This window comes from Mustelus asterias, chromosome 21, assembly GCF_964213995.1.
Source record: "Mustelus asterias chromosome 21, sMusAst1.hap1.1, whole genome shotgun sequence".
In the NCBI taxonomy this organism is placed as follows: Eukaryota; Metazoa; Chordata; class Chondrichthyes; order Carcharhiniformes; family Triakidae; genus Mustelus; species Mustelus asterias.
In genome coordinates, this window is record NC_135821.1 from 302,581 (window position 1) to 320,886 (window position 18,306).

The 18,306-nt window shown below is 48.9% G+C and overlaps 1 protein-coding gene across 1 annotated transcript; it reads right to left on the reverse strand.

The window, feature by feature from the left end:
* Positions 1-1,215: 1,215 nt before the first annotated feature.
* On the reverse strand, positions 1,216-16,759 carry LOC144508861 (paired box protein Pax-6-like). The gene is made up of 8 exons (XM_078237076.1): positions 16,621-16,759; positions 13,210-13,368; positions 12,579-12,661; positions 10,297-10,447; positions 6,328-6,443; positions 3,558-3,560; positions 3,289-3,436; positions 1,216-1,301 (listed from the first exon to the last, which is right to left on the reverse strand). The coding sequence occupies exons 1-8, from the start codon at positions 16,733-16,735 to the stop codon at positions 1,216-1,218; spliced, it is 861 nt and encodes a 286-aa protein (XP_078093202.1). The 5' UTR covers positions 16,736-16,759.
* Positions 16,760-18,306: the final 1,547 nt, after the last annotated feature.

The following is an 18,306-nucleotide window of genomic DNA, read 5'->3' on the forward strand; positions in this document are numbered from 1 at the left end:
GAGTCGACTACAGGAGGGCACAGGTTTAAGGTGAGATGGGGAAAGTTGAGGGGAGACGTGCAGAGAAAGCTTTCCACACAGAGGGTGGTGGGTGCCTGGAACGCACTGCCAGTGGAGGTGGTGGGAGCAGACACGAAAGTAACATTCAAGGTGTATCTTGATAGACACATGAACGGCAGACGAACAGAGGGACAGAAACTGCACATCGGCGCAGGCTTGGTGGGCCGAAGGGCCTGTTTAATTCTAAAAAGGAAATCTCACGACCCCCCCCCTCCACCCCGGCGCAAATGTGGCCAGGTTTGAGAAGAAGAACATTCCAGAAACTCAACCTGCCCATTAATATTGGTTGAGTCGGTTTATAAATCGGTATGCTTGGCAACAGTGTTGGAACATAGTAGAAAAAACTAGAACCAGAGGGCACAACCTCAGGCCAGAGGGACGATCCTTTAAAACAGAGATGAGGAGGAATTTCTTCAGCCAGAGAGTGGTGAATCTGTGGAACTCTTTGCCGCAGAAGGCTGTGGAGGCCGGGTCATTGAGTGTCTTTAAGACAGAGGTTCTTGATTAATAAGGGGGTCAGGGGTTATGGGGAAAAGGCAGGAGAATGGGGATGAGAAAAATATCAGCCATAATCGAATGGCGGAGCAGACTCGATGGGCCGAGTGGCCTAATTTTGCTCCTATGTCTTATGGTCTAACAAGACAGACGATGTCACCAGAGGGCCAGCCGTGACAATAGAAACTCACCTCTCTTTGCTTCCCTCCATTTAATGGTGGGAGTTAGTTATTAAGGGTTTTAATTAATCTTCAGCATGCCAGTGAGAACAAAAAGACTCAAACCGTGGCTTCTCTCCCTCCACCTATTCCTGCTTTCCCCCACACTCCCCCCACCCACCTCAGTATGGCCTTTCACCTGGGAACCCTCGATATTTACACAACCCTGACCTGGTTACGGTGGAGATTTCAAGGTTCAACCTCTGCATATCCATGGGTTCCAATTAAATTCCTCTTCTTTTCCCCAACAAAAAGCAAAGTGAAAATAGCGGAATTGGTAGCATGGATATAAATCTAACAGGCCATCAGTTACTGTTGCTATACCCGTAGGGTGGGTTCTTTTTTAGACTGGAACCTCTGAGACGCCGTCGACAGAGTGTGGCTTCATCTCAAATGCAGCGATCTCCTCTTCCTGCTCGGATCCCTGCCTTCCCCCCTTTCCTTACTGCAGCCTGGGCCAATACTGAGCCAGGTCCTGATCGCCTCCAGGAACCTGAACTGGGACCGATACTCCTGGAGAGATAAGACCTGCGGGAAAAGGGAAGATTCAGGAAATAAGAATAGGTTTACGTTAACGCCGCATTGAAGTTACTGTGAAAATCCCCCAGTCGCCACACTGGGGCGCCTGTTCGGGTACACTGAGGGAGAATTTAGCACAGCCAATGCCCCAAAATACAGGCAAGGTTGAACTTACATTTTCATAGAATCCCTACAGTGCAGAAGGAGGCCATTTGGCCCATCAAGTTTGTACTGACCACAATCCCACCTATTCCCATAACCCCACATATTTACCTTGCTAATCCCTTGACGCTAGGGTCAATTTAACGTGGCCAATCAAACTAAACCGCACAGCTTTGGACTGTGGGAAGAAACCCACGCAGACACGGGGGAGAACGTGCAGACTCCGCACAGACAGTGACCCAATCCGGGAATTGAACCCGGGTCCCTGGCTCCGTGAGGCAGCAGTGCTAACATAAGGACATTAGAACATAAGAACATAAGAACCAGGAGCAGGAGTAGGCCATCTGGCCCCTCGAGCCTGCTCCGCCGTTCAATAAGATCATGGCTGATCTTTTCGTGGACTCAGCTCCACTTACCCGCCCATTCACCATAACCCTTAATTCCTTTACTGTTCAAAAATGTATCTATCCTTGCCTTAAAAACATTCAATGAGGTAGCCTCAACTGTTAATGTTAACTTGTTAAAGTTTATTAGTCACAAGTAGGCTTACATGAACACTGCAATGAAGTTACTGTGAAATTCCCCCAGTCGCCACACTCCGGCGCCTGTTCGGGTACACTGAGGAGAATTTAGCACGGCCAATGTACCTAACCGGCACGTCTTTCAGACTGTGGGAGGAAACCGGGGCACCCGGAGGAAGCCCACGCAGACACGGGGAGAACGTGCAGACTCCACACAGACAGTGACCCAAGCCGGGAATCGAACTCGGGTCCCTAGCACTGTGAGGCAGCAGTGCTAACCACTGTGCCACCCATGCCACCATGCCAACTGCTTCACTGGGCAGGGAATTCCACAGATTCACAATTTTTGTGTGAAGAAGTTCCTCCTCAACTCAGTCCTAAATCTGCTCCCCCTTATTTTGAGGCCATGCCCCCTAGTTCTCGTTTCACCTGCCCCTGTGCCATCGTGCCAGCAGATCTCCAGTGACATTGTCGTGTGTGAGAAAAAAATGTTCTAATTTCCCCTTTCTTTTGTCTCTGACAGTCCTGAATTACCCCTCGCTCCCCCTTTATTGACCGCTAAATACAATTCTTTACTGTTCCCCTTTCTCAAAGGCTTGATTTTGAAATTCATTTCCCCCCACCACTCCCCACAAACATTTTCACAGATGCACCATAGAAAGCATCCTTCCCAGATGTATCACAGCTTGGTATGGCTCCTGCTCTGCCCAAGACCGCAAGAAACTACAAAGGGTTGCGAATGAAGCCCAATCCATCACTCAAACCAGCCTTCCATCCATTGACTCCGTCTACACTTCCTGCTGCCTCGGAAAAGCAGCCAGCGTAATCAAGGACCTCACGCACCCCGGACATTCTCTCTTCCACCTTCTTCCGTCGGGAAAAAGATACGAAAACTTGAGGTCACGTACCAACCGACTCAAGAACAGCTTCTTCCCTGCTGCCATCAGACTTTTGAATGGACCTACCATACATTAAGCTGATCTTTCTCCATAGAAATACTTGGACGTGTAATGGCAGTGCCAACCACTATGCCACCGTGCCACCCAAGTGCTACAAGGGGCTTAGTGGTTGTTCTTCCTGATGCTATTTATTTGCTGTATGTGTGGGCAGTGATGGCCAACCGGTTCAGGGCCCGGTACGATGCCTTCCGTGTTGAACAGCCCACTGACTGCTGCCCCCTTGTCTCACACATGAGGGAACAGCATGTTGGGTGAGGGAACTGCGCTGGTCGCCCACAATCGAGCCTTGGGCAAGAGACGAGGTCAAAGGTGAACCGCCTACGTTGTTTTCAGTGTCTGATTTGTGGGTCGTACCTGTGGAGGAACCCCCTGTTGAAGCTAGCGACTGTGGGTTCATGTGTGGCTGCATGTGCGGAGGAGTGTACGTATCATAACTCCGCACACTGACAGCTGGGCTGGCCGGAATCATGCAGGAATACGAGGAGGTTTGGCCTGGAACTGGCTGGACAGATTGCTGAGAAGACAAGAGACAGACAAAATTATTTCTTGAAAACCAAAACCTGTGCATTCATAGTGAATTGTTACAGCAACGAAAGAGGCCATTCAGCCCGTCATGTCCACACCGGCTCTCTGAATGGGCAGTTCGTCAAGTGGCCACAGCTTTATTGCTTTTGGAGCGCTGCTCCTTCATCAGGTGAGTGGAGAGGTTGGTTTCACAAACCCGTTACCCCACATCTTTTCAGGCATTCAAGTTAATTGATTAGACTCACATTCCAACCATTATCTTGCAATTGTGTCTTTGCCTATATATACCGTGTTCATGAACCTACCTCTCCACTCACCTGATGAAGGAGCAGCGCTTCGAAAGCTCACGATTCCAAATAAACATGTTTGACTTCAACCTGGGGTTGTGAGACTTCTTACTATATCTTTGTAATCATAGAATCCCTAAAGTGCAGAAGGAGGCCATTCAGCCCATCGAGCCTGCACTGACCACAATCCCACCCAGGTCCTATCCCTGTAACCCCATGTATAGAATCATAGAAACCCTACAGTGCAGAAAGAAGCCATTTGGCCCATCGAGTCTGCACCATCCACAATCCCACCCAGGCCCTATCCCCATATCCCTACATACTTACCCACTAATCCCTCTAACCTATGCATCTCAGGACACTAAGGGGCAATTTTAGCATGGCCAATCAACCTAACACGTACATCTTTGGACTGTGGGAGGAAACCGGAGCACCCGGAGGAAACCCACGCAGACATGGGGAGAATGTGCAAACTCCACACAGACAGTGACCCAAGCCGGGAATCGAACCCAGGTCCCTGGAGCTGTGAAGCAGCAGTGCTAACCACTGTGCTACCGTGCCGCCCATGTATCTACCCTGTTAATCCACCTGACACTAAGGGACAATTTAGCATGACCAATCCACCTAACGTTCACATCTTTGGACTGTGGGAGGAAACCGGAGCACCCGGAGGAAACCCACGCAGACACGGGGAGAACACGCAAACTCCAACACAGACAGTGACCCGAGGCTGGAATTACCAGGCAGTAAGGATGCTCCAGCAGCAAGCAATAAAAGAACTAACTTCACAAAGTAAATCAAAGTAGAAGAAGCTTCATTAGACCAACACTTGGGCCACAAATGCTCCCCACTCTCCTTATCTGCTTTCTATTTATACCAGGTCAGCTGGTCAGCTGACCACCACATCATTTTGCCATTGGTTACATTATCCACCATGCCCTCTCGTTCTCCATCTCTTCACCAGCTGGTCCTCACAACATGTTATCATTGGTTACATTACCACAGCCACTCCCCCGCCCTCTCCCCATAACCCTGCATATTCTCCCTCTTCGGATAATAATCCAATTCGATTGAAGTTTTTTTTTGAAGTTTATTTATTAGTGTCACAAGTCGGCTTACATTAACACTGCAATGAAGTCACGGTGAAAATCCCTCAGTGGCCACACTCCGGCACCTGTTCGGGTACACTGAGGGAGAATTTAGTACGGCCAATGCACCTAACCAGCATGTCTTTGGGACTGAGGGAAGAAACTGGAGCACCCAGAGGAAATGCACGCACAGACAGGGGGAATATCACAGAATCCCTGCTATGTAGAAGGAAGCCATTTGGCCCATCGAGTCTACACTGACCACAATCCCACCCAGGCCCTATTCCCGTAACCCCACATATTTACCCTGCTAATCCCCCTGACGCTACGGTCAATTTAGCATGGCCAATTCACCTAACCCGCACATCTTTGGACTGTGGGAGGAAACCGGAGCGCCCGGGGGAAACCCACGCAGACACGGGGAGAACGTGCAGACTCCGCACAGACAGTGACTCAAGGCTGGAATTGAACATGGGTCACTGGCGCTGTGAGGCAGCAGTGCAAACCACTGTGCCACCGTGCCACCCTATCTCTTGAACTGGCCTCCCCCACTCTCTCAGGCAGCACATTTCAGATGCTAACCACGCGCTGTGTTGAAACGTTTCTCCTCATGTCTCTGTTCCTTCTTTCCCCAATCACCTCAAATCCGTGCCACTCTCGTTCTCCATCCTTTCACCAGCGGGAACAGTTTCTCCTGATCGATTCTGTCCGGACACCTCGTGATTTTGAATATCTATCAAATTTCCTCCCAAGGAAATCAAGTTGATTTTAAAGTTTAAAGTTTACTTATTAGTCACAAGTCAGCTTACATCAACAGGGCAATGAAGTTACTGTGAAGTTCCCCAAGTCGCCACACTCCGGCACCTGTTCGGGTACACTGAGGGAGAATTTAGCATGGCCAATGGGGGCAGCACGGTGGCACAATGGTTAGCACTGCTGCCTCACAGCGCTAGGGACCCGGGTTCAATTCCCACCTCAGGTCACTGCCTGTATGGAGTTTGTACATTCTCCCCATGTCTGCATGGGTTGCCTCCGGGTTCTCCGGTTTCCTACCACAGTCCAAAGATGTGCAGGTTAGGTGGATTGGCCATGCTAAATTGCACCTTAGTGTCAGGGGGATCAGCAGGGCAAATATGTGGGGTTACAGGGATAAGGGCTGGGTGGGATTGTGGTCAGTGCAGACTCAATGGGCCGAATGGCCTCTTTCTGCACTGTCGGGATTCTATGGGATACTAAAAAAAAGAAAACAGTCCCCAATTTCTCCAATCTAACAACATAACTGAAGTTCCTCATCACTGGAACCAAGCTCGTGAATCTCCAGAGCCACAGCAATGTGGTTGACTCTCAACTGCCCGCCAAGGGCAACTAGGGATGGCAATAAATGCTAGCCAGCCAGCGACGCCCGTGTCCCACGACTGAATATAAAAAAAATTGCCAACCACAATGCTGTCCTCCGACCATTACCATCCCGTTCCGGCCTTGGTAGGTATTACCTGCAAGGGAAGATTATTTGCCATGGCGAAGGCTGGCATAGGCGGAAGGCCGCTGTAACTGTTTGTGAGCGAGGTCTCGTTTCTGCTCAGCATTGGTCCTGAAGGGAGAGAGAAAAACAACGCAATAATCTCAATCACATATTAACTGATTGAGCCCAATTCAGGGCGGGCAGGGACTAGGGTGGCACAGATGCCATCACCAACCCTGGAGTGGGAGGTGTAGATGGGAGTTAACAGTAGAAAGGACTAGGTAAATTAGGAATTATTTTGAGGAATAATTGAACTGTATTAAACTTTTCTGAAAAATTAATGTTGAATATTCATTCGAGGTCAATGTACAAGATAAATTCAAATTGAAATAAAAGATATAGAAAACACAATGGACTTTTTGATTAAGAAACTGAAACATAAAGTATGAAATATTCTGGGACAAAAGCCAGAGAACAGGTCAATATCAGAGATAGAACCATAGAAAATTACAGCTCAGAAACAGGCCTTTTGGCCCTTCTTGGCTGTGCCGAACCATTTTTCTGCCTAGTCCCACTGACCTGCACCTGGACCATATCCCTCCACACCCCTCTCATCCATGTACCTGTCCAAGTTTTTCTTAAATGTTAAAAGTGAGCCCGTATTCACCACTTCATCTGGCAGCTCATTCCACACTCCCACCACTCTCTGTGTGAAGAAGTCCCTCCTAATATTCCCTTTAAACTTTTCCCCCTTCACCCTTAACCCATGTCCTCTAGTTTTTTTCTCCCCTAGCCTCATAAGAAAACTGAATTTGTATCATAGAATCTCTACAGTGCAGAAGGAGGCCATTCAGCCCATCGAGTCTGCACCAACCACAATTCCACCCAACCCCTATCCCCGTAGTCACACATATTTACCCCGCTAATCCCCTGACACTAGGGTCAATTTAGCACGGCCAATCAACCTAACCCGCACATCTTTGGACTGTGGGAGGAAATTGGAGCACCCGGAGGAAACCCACGCAGACACGGGGAGAACATGCAAACTCCACACAGACCGTCACCCAAACTGGGAATTGAACCTGGGTGCCTGGCGCTGTGAGGCAGCAGTGCTAACCACTGTGCCACCGTGCCACCACGGTGTAGTTGAGAATTCTGATTAATTCTATACACCCAACTTGAGGATAATTAGCAGCTAATGTTTTAATATGTGGTTTGAGAATAATACAAAATATTTAAGTAACATATTAATAATGTTCTCTAAGAAATGAGATTTGTCTTGTTAAGAAATGAGATTTGTAACAGGCCAGTAAAATGAAAGATGTATTCATGGAAGATATCAGCACAAGCCAGGCACAAATAATGCAACAAAGTAAATGACCAACACATATCTAAACCGGGGAAAATAAGTCCAATAGATAAAGGTGCCTTCAACAGAACAGGTTTAAACTGGTTAGAGAAATGCTGAATCATAACAAGCCATTTTTTTGGGACAGAACTTCCATAAAACAGACAGACTAACGGCATGTTTATATTTGAAGGTGTCAAAAAATTATTGATTGAAGGACATGCCATCAGTAGATTGACAGATCAGTGAATGAATGAAATTGCTGTTAATTAAGTGCTGGGCTGATTAATCTGATTTTAAAAAAGTATAATTATTCTACTTTCTTGGCATGAAATCCGAGATCTTTGTGAAAAGTCTGCTAGCGCGTTAGCTGTGTAGGTGGAACCATAGATCTCCCGTTTTGAGCCAAAATGAGATTTGTCTTGTCTTAATTGTATGTTTTGTCTGAATATTGTTAATTTGTAATGTTTTTGATTCTAACATTTCAATGTTTTAATTAAAATTAGTTCAATTGAAGAATTTCATTGAACTGAATAAACTTTTTTTGCCTTTGTGAAATGAAATGTTTAATGAAAAGATTTAAATTAATCAGGCCACCTTAAAGAATTTCCCGCAACAGGAGGGAAGGAGTCACTTGGGATTCCAGTGCCCAATTGCCAATGCAATGCCAACTGTCCAGATGTGCACATTGGGCATGGACAAGGTAAACATTAAAGTTTCTTTTAAAGTTTATTTATTAGTGTCACAAGTAGGCTTACATTAACACTGCAATGAAGTTACTGTGAAATTCCCCTAGGCGCCATACCCCAGCGCCTGTTCGGGTACACTGAGGGAGAATTTAGCATGGCCAATGGGACAGCACGGTGGCACAGTGGCACTAGTCACCACACTCCGCCGCCTGTTTGGGTCAATGCACCCTAACCAGCACGTCTTTTTGGACTGTGGGAGGAAACCGGAGCACCTGGAGGAAACCCACGCAGACACGGGGAGAACGTGCAGACTCTGCACGGACAGTGACCCAAGTCAGGAATTGAACCCGGGTCCCCAGCGCTGTGAGGCAGCAGTGCTAACCACTGTGCCACCGTGCCGCCCAAGGCTGCACTGGGCTTCACTATGATGCTGCACAGGACCAAATAGCCCATTGACCCGGGGTATTTTTGGGCGGCACGGTGACACAGTGATTAGCACTGCTGCCTCACAGCGCCAGGGATCCGGGTTCGATTCCTGGCTTGGGTCACTGTCTGTGTGGAGTTTGCATGTTCTTCCCTATGTCTGCGTGAACTTCCTCCGGGTGCTCCGGTTTCCTCCCACAGACCCAAGATGTGCGGGTTAGGTGGATTGGCCATGATAAACTGTCCCTTCGTGTCCCGGGATGTGTTGGTTAGATGGATTAGCAGGGTAAATATATTGGGTTTCCAGGATAGGGCCTGGGTGGGATTGTTGTCAGTGCAGATTCAATGGACTGAATGGCCTCCTCCTGCACTGTAGGGATTCTATGATTCTATGACCTGTGCTATTCCTGCTCCCATACTTGGCCTTGGATGCCAGGGTCATCCGATGCCCATAAAACCCAACAGCTTGAGAAGGCCAGGGCAATTTCTTTCCAATTGGTTCTAAGTTAGTCAAAAGGGTTGCTTATTTTTAAACCACTTTTTTCCTAAGTTTGCCCGAGGACACATTCTGTAATGAAGGTCCACCACAGCCATAACCTGGGTGTACCTCAGCACATGGTCGGCGGAGGGGCAATGGCTCGCGGGGGAGGGGGTGAAGAGGCATTAGTCCAGAGAGAAGTGATTCTCGGGTCAACAATTCACAGTGTGGGGGTGGTGGGAGTGTGGCAACAGGGTCTAAACTCACGGCTCCACCACTGTGTGTGATTGAACTCCAGCAAGAGTCAGTCGCTGGGGTGAGAGCAACAGAAAGAAACAACTTGAATTTATATCCCACTTCATAGAATCCCTACAGTGCAAGAGGAGGCCATTCGGCCCATCGGGTCTGCACCTCAATCCTGGGTGGTACCACAATCCCACCCAGGCCCTATCCCCATAACCCCCACGCATTTACCCTAGCTAGTCCCCCTACACTAAGGGGCAATTTAGTATGGCCAATCCACCCATCTTTGGAGTGTGGGAGGAAACCGGAGCACCCGGAGGAAACCCACGCAGACACGGGGAGAATGTGCAAACTCCGCACAGACAGTGACCCAAGCCGGGAATCGAACCCGGGTCCCTGGCGCTGTGAGGCAGCAGTGCTAATCACTGTGCCACTGTGCTGCACTTTTCACAACTTCAAAAGCCCAACAGGCAATGAAGTACTCCTAAAATACAGTCGCTGTTGTAATGTTGGAGACGGGGCAGCCATTTTGTGCACAGTGAGATCCCACAACCAATAGGCTAAGGACCAGATCAAAACTGGACAGGACACTGATTGGAACTCCCCCTTTGCTCTTTGTCAAAGTTACGCCTTAGGGTCTTTCACGTCCTGCCGACAGGGCAGATGTGGGGGGTCTCAGTTTAATATCTCATTCAAAAGGCAGAGGTATTTGGCGGCGGGAACGAGAAAGGTGGAGCAATTGGCAGGTTGATTTGCAGGGTGGTTGAGGATGCACATTCGATGTAGGCTAAGAGAGAGACTAGATTGCGTGATAATGACCTGAGGTGGCGGGCTGCGGAATCGACTGGTAAAGTGTTGGCGAGAAGCTGCTGTTGATTGGCACATGGCTGGGCCCGCTGCATGCCTGCCTCCTCTGATTGCGGAGTTTTTCCTCCCTCCTCCACTTGGCACGCCGATTTGAAAACCAAACCTGGAGGTGAGAAAGAGGAAAAGAAACGGTGTTGTCCAGAGCGGCGGAAAAACGTCCAGGGTGACAAATAAGAATGGTGGTCTTGCAATGGGCCAGGATTTTCTGTCCCCACCCACTCCTGCACTCCTCTCCTACCCCCATTCCTGCACCCCACTCCCCACCCACTCCTGCACCCCACTCCCCACCCACTCCTGCACCCCACTCCCCACCCACTCCTGCCCCCACTCCTGCCCCCACTCATACCCGTGATCCCCACCCCACCCCACTCCTACCCCCACTCCCGCCCCCAACTCCTACCCCCACTCCTGCACCCCCCTCCCCACCCCACTCCTGCCCCCACTCATACCCGTGATCCCCACCCCACCCCACTCCTGCACCCCCCTCCCCACCCCACTCCTGCCCCCACTCATACCCGTGATCCCCACCCCACCCCACTCCTGCCCCCACTCCTACCACCACTCCTGCACCCCCCTCCCCACCCCACTCCTACCACCACTCCCACGCCCACTTCTGCCCCACTCCTGCCCAGACTCCCCACCCCACTTCTGCACCCCTCTCCATCCCACTCCTGCACCCCCTCCCCACCCCACTCATGCCTCCACTCCTGCCCCACTCCTCCACCTTCTCCCCACTCTATTCCTGACTCCCTCCCACCCCACTCCTGCCCACCCACCCCACTCCTTCCTCCACTCTCCACCTCACTCCTGACAACCCCCCAACCCACTCCTAGCTCCCCTTCCCACCCTACTCCTATCTTCCCCACCCATCCAAATCCTGACCCTCTCCCCATCCAACTCCGGCCTCCCCCCACCACCCCACTCCTGCCCCTAGGTTGGACATACTCTAGGTGTCTCACACAGATACACCAATGTCTCTACTCTCTCAGGAGGCTAAGGAAATTCACCATGTCCGCTATGACTCTCACCAATTTTTACAGATGCACCATAGAAAGCATTCTTTCTGGTTGTATCACAGCTTGGTATGGCTCCTGCTCTGCCCAAGACCGCAAGAAACTACAAAGGGTTGTAGCCCAGTCATCACGCAAACCAGCCTCCCATCCATTAACGCTGTCTACACTTCCCGCTGCCTCGGGAAGGCAGCCAGCATTGTCTAGGAACCCACACATCCCGGACATTCTCTCTTCCACCTTCTTCCATCGGGAAAAAGATACAAAATCCATAGAATCCCTACAGTGCAGAAGGAGGCCATTCAGCCCATCGAGTCTGCACTGACAACAATCCCACTCAGGCCCTATCCCCATCACCTCACATATTTACCCCGCTAATCCCTCTAACCTACGCATCCCAGGACACTAAGGAGCAATTTAGCATGGCCAATCCACCTAATCCGGGCATCTTTGGACTGTGGGAGGAAACCGGAGCACCCGGAGGAAACCCATGCAGACACGGGGAGAACGTGCAGACTCCACACAGACAGTGACCCAAGCCGGGAATCGAACCAGGATCCCTGGAGCTGTGAGGCAGCAGTGCTAACCACTGTGCCACCATGCTGCCCAAAAGTCTGAGGTCACGTACCAACCAACTCAAGAACAGCTTCTTCCCTGCTGCCATCAGACCTTTGAATGGACCTACCTTATATTAGGTTGATCTTTCTCTGCACCTTGGCTGTAACTGTAACACTACATTCTGCACCCTCTCCTTTCCTTCTCTATGAACGGTATGCTTTGTCTGTACAGCGTGCAAGAAACAATGCTTTTCACTATTTCCAAATACTTGCAACAATAATAAATGAGGAGGCGATGGCCTAGTGGTATTATCGCTGGTTTATCAATCCAGAAACTCATCTAATGTTCTGGGGAGCCAGGTTCGAATCCCACCACGGCAGATGGTGGAATTTGAATTCAATTTTTAAAAATCTGGAATTGAGAATCTACTGATGACGATTGTCGGGAAAAACCCATCTGGTTCATTAATGTCCTTTGGGGAAGGAAATCTGCCGTCCTCACCGGGTCTGGCCTACATGTGACTCCAGAGCCACAGCAATGTGGTTGACTCTCAACTGCCCTCCAAGGGCAACAATGGTTGGGCAATAAATGCTGGCCAGCCAGCGATGCCCATGTCCCGCGAATGAATAAAAAAACTAAATTGAATCTAACTGCTTTTCCAGTTACCTGTATCCTGGCCTCGGGGAGGTCGATTTTAGCAGCGAGCCTCTCTCTGGCGAAGACATCTGGATAATGAGTCCGTTCAAATTCTTTGAGAGAAGATGAAAAGTAAATGAGTGCTGCAATCTTTGACACAAAGTGACAAGTCAGCAAAGGTCAATCGACCCAGGGAAAGTCATCCCTCCACCGCCCGCGCTCACCCATCAAACCGCCCAGATATATTCCAGGAACATCAACACTGACAGGGGAAAGGAAACCGGAGTCTATTTCCAGAAGCAAAGCGTCAACCATCCTGCAAGGGCTGAAATAAAAGCAGCAAATGGTGGAAATTCTGGACAAGTCGGTGGAGAGAATCACAGAATCCCTACAGTGCAGAAGGAGGCCATTCAGCCCATTGAGTCTGCACCGACCACAATCCCAACCAGGCCCTATTTACCCTAGCTAGTCCCCCTTACACTAAGGGACAATTTATCACGGCCAATCCACCTAATCCACACATCTTTGGACTGTGGGAGGAAACCGGAGCGCCCGGAGGAAATGTGCTTCGGATAAAGTTACGGTGAAGTTATGGACAGGTTCTGAGTGCCGGGGCAGCACCGAGGTTTCCGACCTCCATCCGCGCTCCAGCGGGCGTTACCTTTCTCCAACGCCTCGATCTGATCCTGCGTGAAGGACGTGCGGTTCCGCTGGAGTTTCCTCTTGAGCTGCAGGCGGATCTGGGACTCGTCCGAATCATCCCCGTTGACGTTGACCCCGCTGCCGTTTTCACCTCTGACCTCCAGCTGCTGGCAGCTGTCTGTTTGGTGTGGGGGGAGGGGTGGTGAAGAGAGATAAGAACACAAAGGCAGACTCGTTACGACATAACGCTCATGCGACCCTCAGGATCAACAAAACAGCTGATCTAAAATACCTCGAGGCCCAGGCGGGCAGGGTCAGGGAAAAAGCAGGGGCCAATAATTGCAAACCGAATATGTTCAAATGGCACCGGGAAATAACGGTTTTGTCTCAACAGCAAGTACATTGGTGCCTTTCCGACATCTTCTGCTAACCTTCTCTCTTCCTCTGGGCTATTCATAGAATCCCTACAGTGCAGAATGAGGCCATTTGGCCCATCGAGTCTGCACCGACCACAATCCTACCCCAGATCCTGTCCTATCCCCGTAACACCACATATTTACCCTCCTAGTTCCCCTGACACTAAATGTATTTATTAGTGTCACAAGTAGGCTTACATTAACATTGCAATAAAGTAGCTGTGAAAATCCCCTAGCCGCCACACTCCGGCGCCTGTTCAGGTACACTGAGGGAGAATTTAGCATGGCCAATGCACCCTAACCAGCACAGTCTTTCAGACTAAGGAAACCGGAGCACCTGGAGGAAACCCACGGAGACATGGAGAGAACGTGCAGACTCCACACAGACAGTGACCCGAGGCTGGAATTGAACCCGGGACCCTGGCACCGTGAGGCAGCAGTGCTGACCACTGTGCCACCGGGGTCATAGTGAGCTCCGGACAAAGGTCGTGTGGCCGCCAACCCAAAAATAACTCAAAGGACACTGGAGCAAAGGACAATTCAGTTAGTATATGCACTCAATAGGGGCTGGTTAGCTGAGTTGGCTAGAGTGCGTTTCAGAATAGCACCCACAGCACTGCTTCACTTCCAGTTGCAGATTAGGTCGACCCGGGACCTGCTTCACGGTCTTCACCCTGCTCAAGGAGGAGTGTTGCCCCGACAGGATTTATAACTATTTCCTCTTCAGTTCTCTGGCCAAAGGCAGGTCCAACCCACAACCACCAGCCATGCCTAGGACAAAAGTCAGATCCCAAACCCACCCCAACCGGAATATCTGATGCTGTTGGCACCAATCTATTAACTTATTAGTGTCAGAAGTAGGCTTACATTAACACTGCAATGAAGTTACTGTGAAAATCCCCGAGTTGCCACACTCTGGCGCCTGTTCGGGTACACTGAGGGAGAATTTAGCATGGCCAATCCACCTAACCAGCACGTCTTTTAGACTGTGGGAGGAAACCCACGCAGACATGGGGAGAATGCACAGATTCCACAGACTGTGCATAGGGAGATCGTGAATGTAGCCCAATCCATCATGCAAAACAGCCTCCCATCCATTGACTCTGTCTACACTTCCTGCTGCCTCGGCAAAGCAGCCAGCATAATTAAAGACCCCCACGCACCCCGGACATTCTCTCTTCCACCTTCTTTCGTCGGGAAAAAGATACAAAAGTCTGAGGTCACGAACCAACTGATTCAAGAACAGCTTCTTCCCTGCTGCCATCAGACTTTTGAATGGACCTACCTCACATTAAGTTGGTCTTTCTCTGCACCCTAGCTATGACTGTAACACTACATTCTGCACTCTCTCCTTTCCTTCTCTATGAACAGTATGCTTTGTCTGTATAGCGCGCAAGAAACAATACTTTTCACTGTATGTTAATGCATGGGACAATAATAAATCAAATCAAATCAAATAGTCACCCAAAGCCGGGAATCGAACCCAGGTCCCTGGCGCTGTGAGGCAGCAGTGCTAACCACTGTGCCACCACTGTGCTCAGCCAACTGTAGGTACTCAACTTGTTTGGCCACATTATGAACCCACCTTCCATAGCCACCAAGTCCTGGAGCGAGACTTGAACCCAGAATGCCTGGCTCCAAGACAGAGCTGCTACCCACTGCACCACAAGATCTCAATGGTAACCAATTGTCTATTCTAGTGGAGAGAGATGATTGGGCCCCTTGTAGACCAGAGCTAATTACCTATCTATATTTGATTGGCTCACAAACCTCCTATGGCCTTGTTCGCTATGAGTCAAGGCAAATAATCAGACCGAAAAGAAAGCCTTACATTTATTTAGCACCTTTTTCAGAGCCTTGATTTAAGTTCTCCTCCTAAAGGTAACTCCTCCCTCTGTATTGCGGTGGGAGTGTCAGCCTAGATGTTTGTGCATTATTCTCTGGAGCAGGGCCTAAACAAATGACCTTTTAAATCAGAGCCATATAGAAACATAGAAACTAGAAGCAGGAGGAGGCCATTCGGCCCTACGAGCCTGCTCCGTCATTCAATTTGATCATGGCTGATCATCCAATTCAATATCCTGATCCCCCCTTCCCCCCCATATCCCTTGATCCCTTTAGCTCCAAGAGCTATATCTAATTTCTTCTTGAAATTACACAATGTTTTGGTCTCAACTACTTTCTGTGGTAGTGAATTCCACACATTCACCACTCTCTGGGTGTAGAAATTTCTCCTTATCTCAGTCCTAAAAGGTTTACCCCTTATCCTCAAACTATGACCCCTAGTTCTGGACTCCCCCACCATTGGGAACATTCTTTCTGAATCTACTCTGTCTAATCCTGTTAGAATTTTATAAGTTTCTATGAGATCCCCTCTCACTCTTCTAAACTCCCATGAATATAATCCTAACCGACTCAGTCTCTCCTCATATGACGGGCCTGCCATCCCAGGAATTAGTCTGGTAAACCTTTGCAGCACACCTTCTATAGCAAGGACATCCTTCCTCAGATAAAGACAGCAAAACTGCACAGGTGTGGCCTCACCAATGCTGTGTACAATTGCAGCAAAGCATCCCTATTCCTATATTCAAATCCTCTCGCTATGAAGATCATTTGCCTTCTTTACTGCCTGCTGAAACTGCACGCTTACTTTCAGCGACTGATGCACAAGGACTCCAAGAGTATCCACTTATCTATTTACACCCTTTCAAACAATAATCTTCCTTCCTATTATTACTACCAAAGTGGATAAGCTCACATTTATCCACATTATACTGCATTGGCCATGCGGATGTCCAATCAACCTGTCTAAATCACACTGAAGCATCTCTGTATCCTCCTCACAGCTCACCCTCCCACCCAACTTTGTATCACATGCAAATTTGGAGATAATATATTCATGGTCTACCAACTGAGCCACTGGAGGCATTAGACCCCTGGAAGAGTGAGCACTTAGATAATACATTCTCGTCCTCAAAAACAGATGTTCTCAAGCGATGTGCCGTTTGCCTTACCTGTGCTCCCTTGCCCTGGTACCGAGCTGCCCTGGTACCAGCCTGGCCGTCCGCCCCAGCTCCCTGTCTGGACGTTCAGCATCCGTAGTTTGTCGTACATCCCATCAGCTCCCATTGGATGCTCCTCCGTGGCCAGGGTGCGCAAGGCTCCGCTCGCAGACAGAACCTGAAATAAAACGGGACACAAAAAATCCCAGCACCGGTCCAATCAATGCGTTCTGAACACAACAGGCTGGGGTGGCCCGGTGGCACAGTGGTTAGCCCTGCTGCCTTAGGAACCCAGATTTGATTCTCGGCTTGGGTGACCTCCTGTGCGGAGTCTGCACATTCTCCGCGTAAGTTTCCTCCGGGCGCTCCAGTTTCCTTCCACGGTCCAAAGATGTGCAGATTAGATAGATTGGCCGTGCTAAATTGCCCCTCAGGGGGATTAGCAGGGTAAACATATGAGGTTACAGGGATAGGGCCTGGGTGGGATCGTTGTCAGTGCAGGCTTAATGGGCTGAATAGCCTTGTTCTGCAGTATAGAATTCTATGATTCTATGAATCCAATTGACAGATCTGTGTGTTTTATATAGAGACTAACAGCGTAAGTTAGAAGCTGGTAGCTAATCAAAGGTTTTGGATGGTTTATTGTGATGATACAGTGCCTTTAAGAAATGTATTTTGGACATGTTTCTTATGCAGGATCTGTTTTAGTTATTATCAGTGCCGTTTTGTCTGTGACTGGTATCCTGTATTGTTACTGCAGCAGTATAATTGATCTTAATTGCTGCAATGTTTGTTTTAATCTGACCTAATAGTGCTCTGCTGTTCTTCGTGTTCCCCTAGGATTTTGCAGAGTCGGGCTTGATTGTCAGGTACGGTCATGTGACTGGATGGAGCTAGGCTTACACAGAGAATGCACATTTAGTTGCTATTTTTGGATGCTAATTGGAGTTGAGAGAGAGCAGTGCTTCTCTCTTCCCCTCTCTGTAGTTGGAGACTGGAATCTGCCAGGAGATAAGTCTCTTTCTCTGAGATTCTGCTGTATGAGAGTGTTTCTTTCTCTGAGAATTGCTTTGGAGGATATATCCTCTCTGGAAACTGCTGTCTGGATCTCTGTCCAAAAGTGTTTAAAGGAAATCTAGCGCCACGTGAATATACTTATTTTTAGTGGGAACAAATTCTGAAGAAGGGTGTATCACTGTGAGAATACTGCTTTAAATTGGAATAATAGAGATGGTTAGCTGTTAAGAATTAAACTTTGTCATGTTTAAGTATTTTATTTGGTAAAACTTATGCTAATTCTTTTTGTTGCATTCTAACCGTGTTCTTAAATAAAGTTTGTCTTGATTAAAGCTTCCTAGTAGGTCATTGGAATCATATCTGGAGTGGAACACCTTATGCTCACCCTAATGCCAAAATCAAATGCAAAGGTTGGGGTTTAGTCATAGGCATAGATATATACAGCACAAAAAAAGGCCCTTAGAATCATAGAATTATACAGCGCAGAAGAGGCCCTTCAGCCCATCAAGCCTGCACCAACACCTTAGAAACACCTGAACTCCCACCTAATCCCATTTACCAGCACTTGGCCCATAGCCTTGACATGCCAAGTACTCATCCAGGTACTTTTTAAAGGATGTGAGGCAACCCGCCTCCACCACCCTCCCAGGCAGCGCATTCCAGACCTCACCACCCTCTGGG

What these genes read in the sequence shown, in the direction of transcription:
- LOC144508861 (XM_078237076.1), bottom strand. Translation starts at nt 16,735, where the DNA reads ATGGGAGCTGATGGGATGTACGACAAACTACGGATGCTGAACGTCCAG. An exon ending in ACCAGGGCAAGGGAGCACAG is followed by an intron (nt 13,369 to 16,620) that starts GTAAGGCAAACG and finishes CACACCAAACAG; the next exon opens with ACAGCTGCCAGCAGCTGGAG. An exon ending in TCCGCAGCCCGCCACCTCAG is followed by an intron (nt 6,444 to 10,296) that starts GTCATTATCACG and finishes TTATTGCGTTGT; the next exon opens with TTTTCTCTCTCCCTTCAGGA.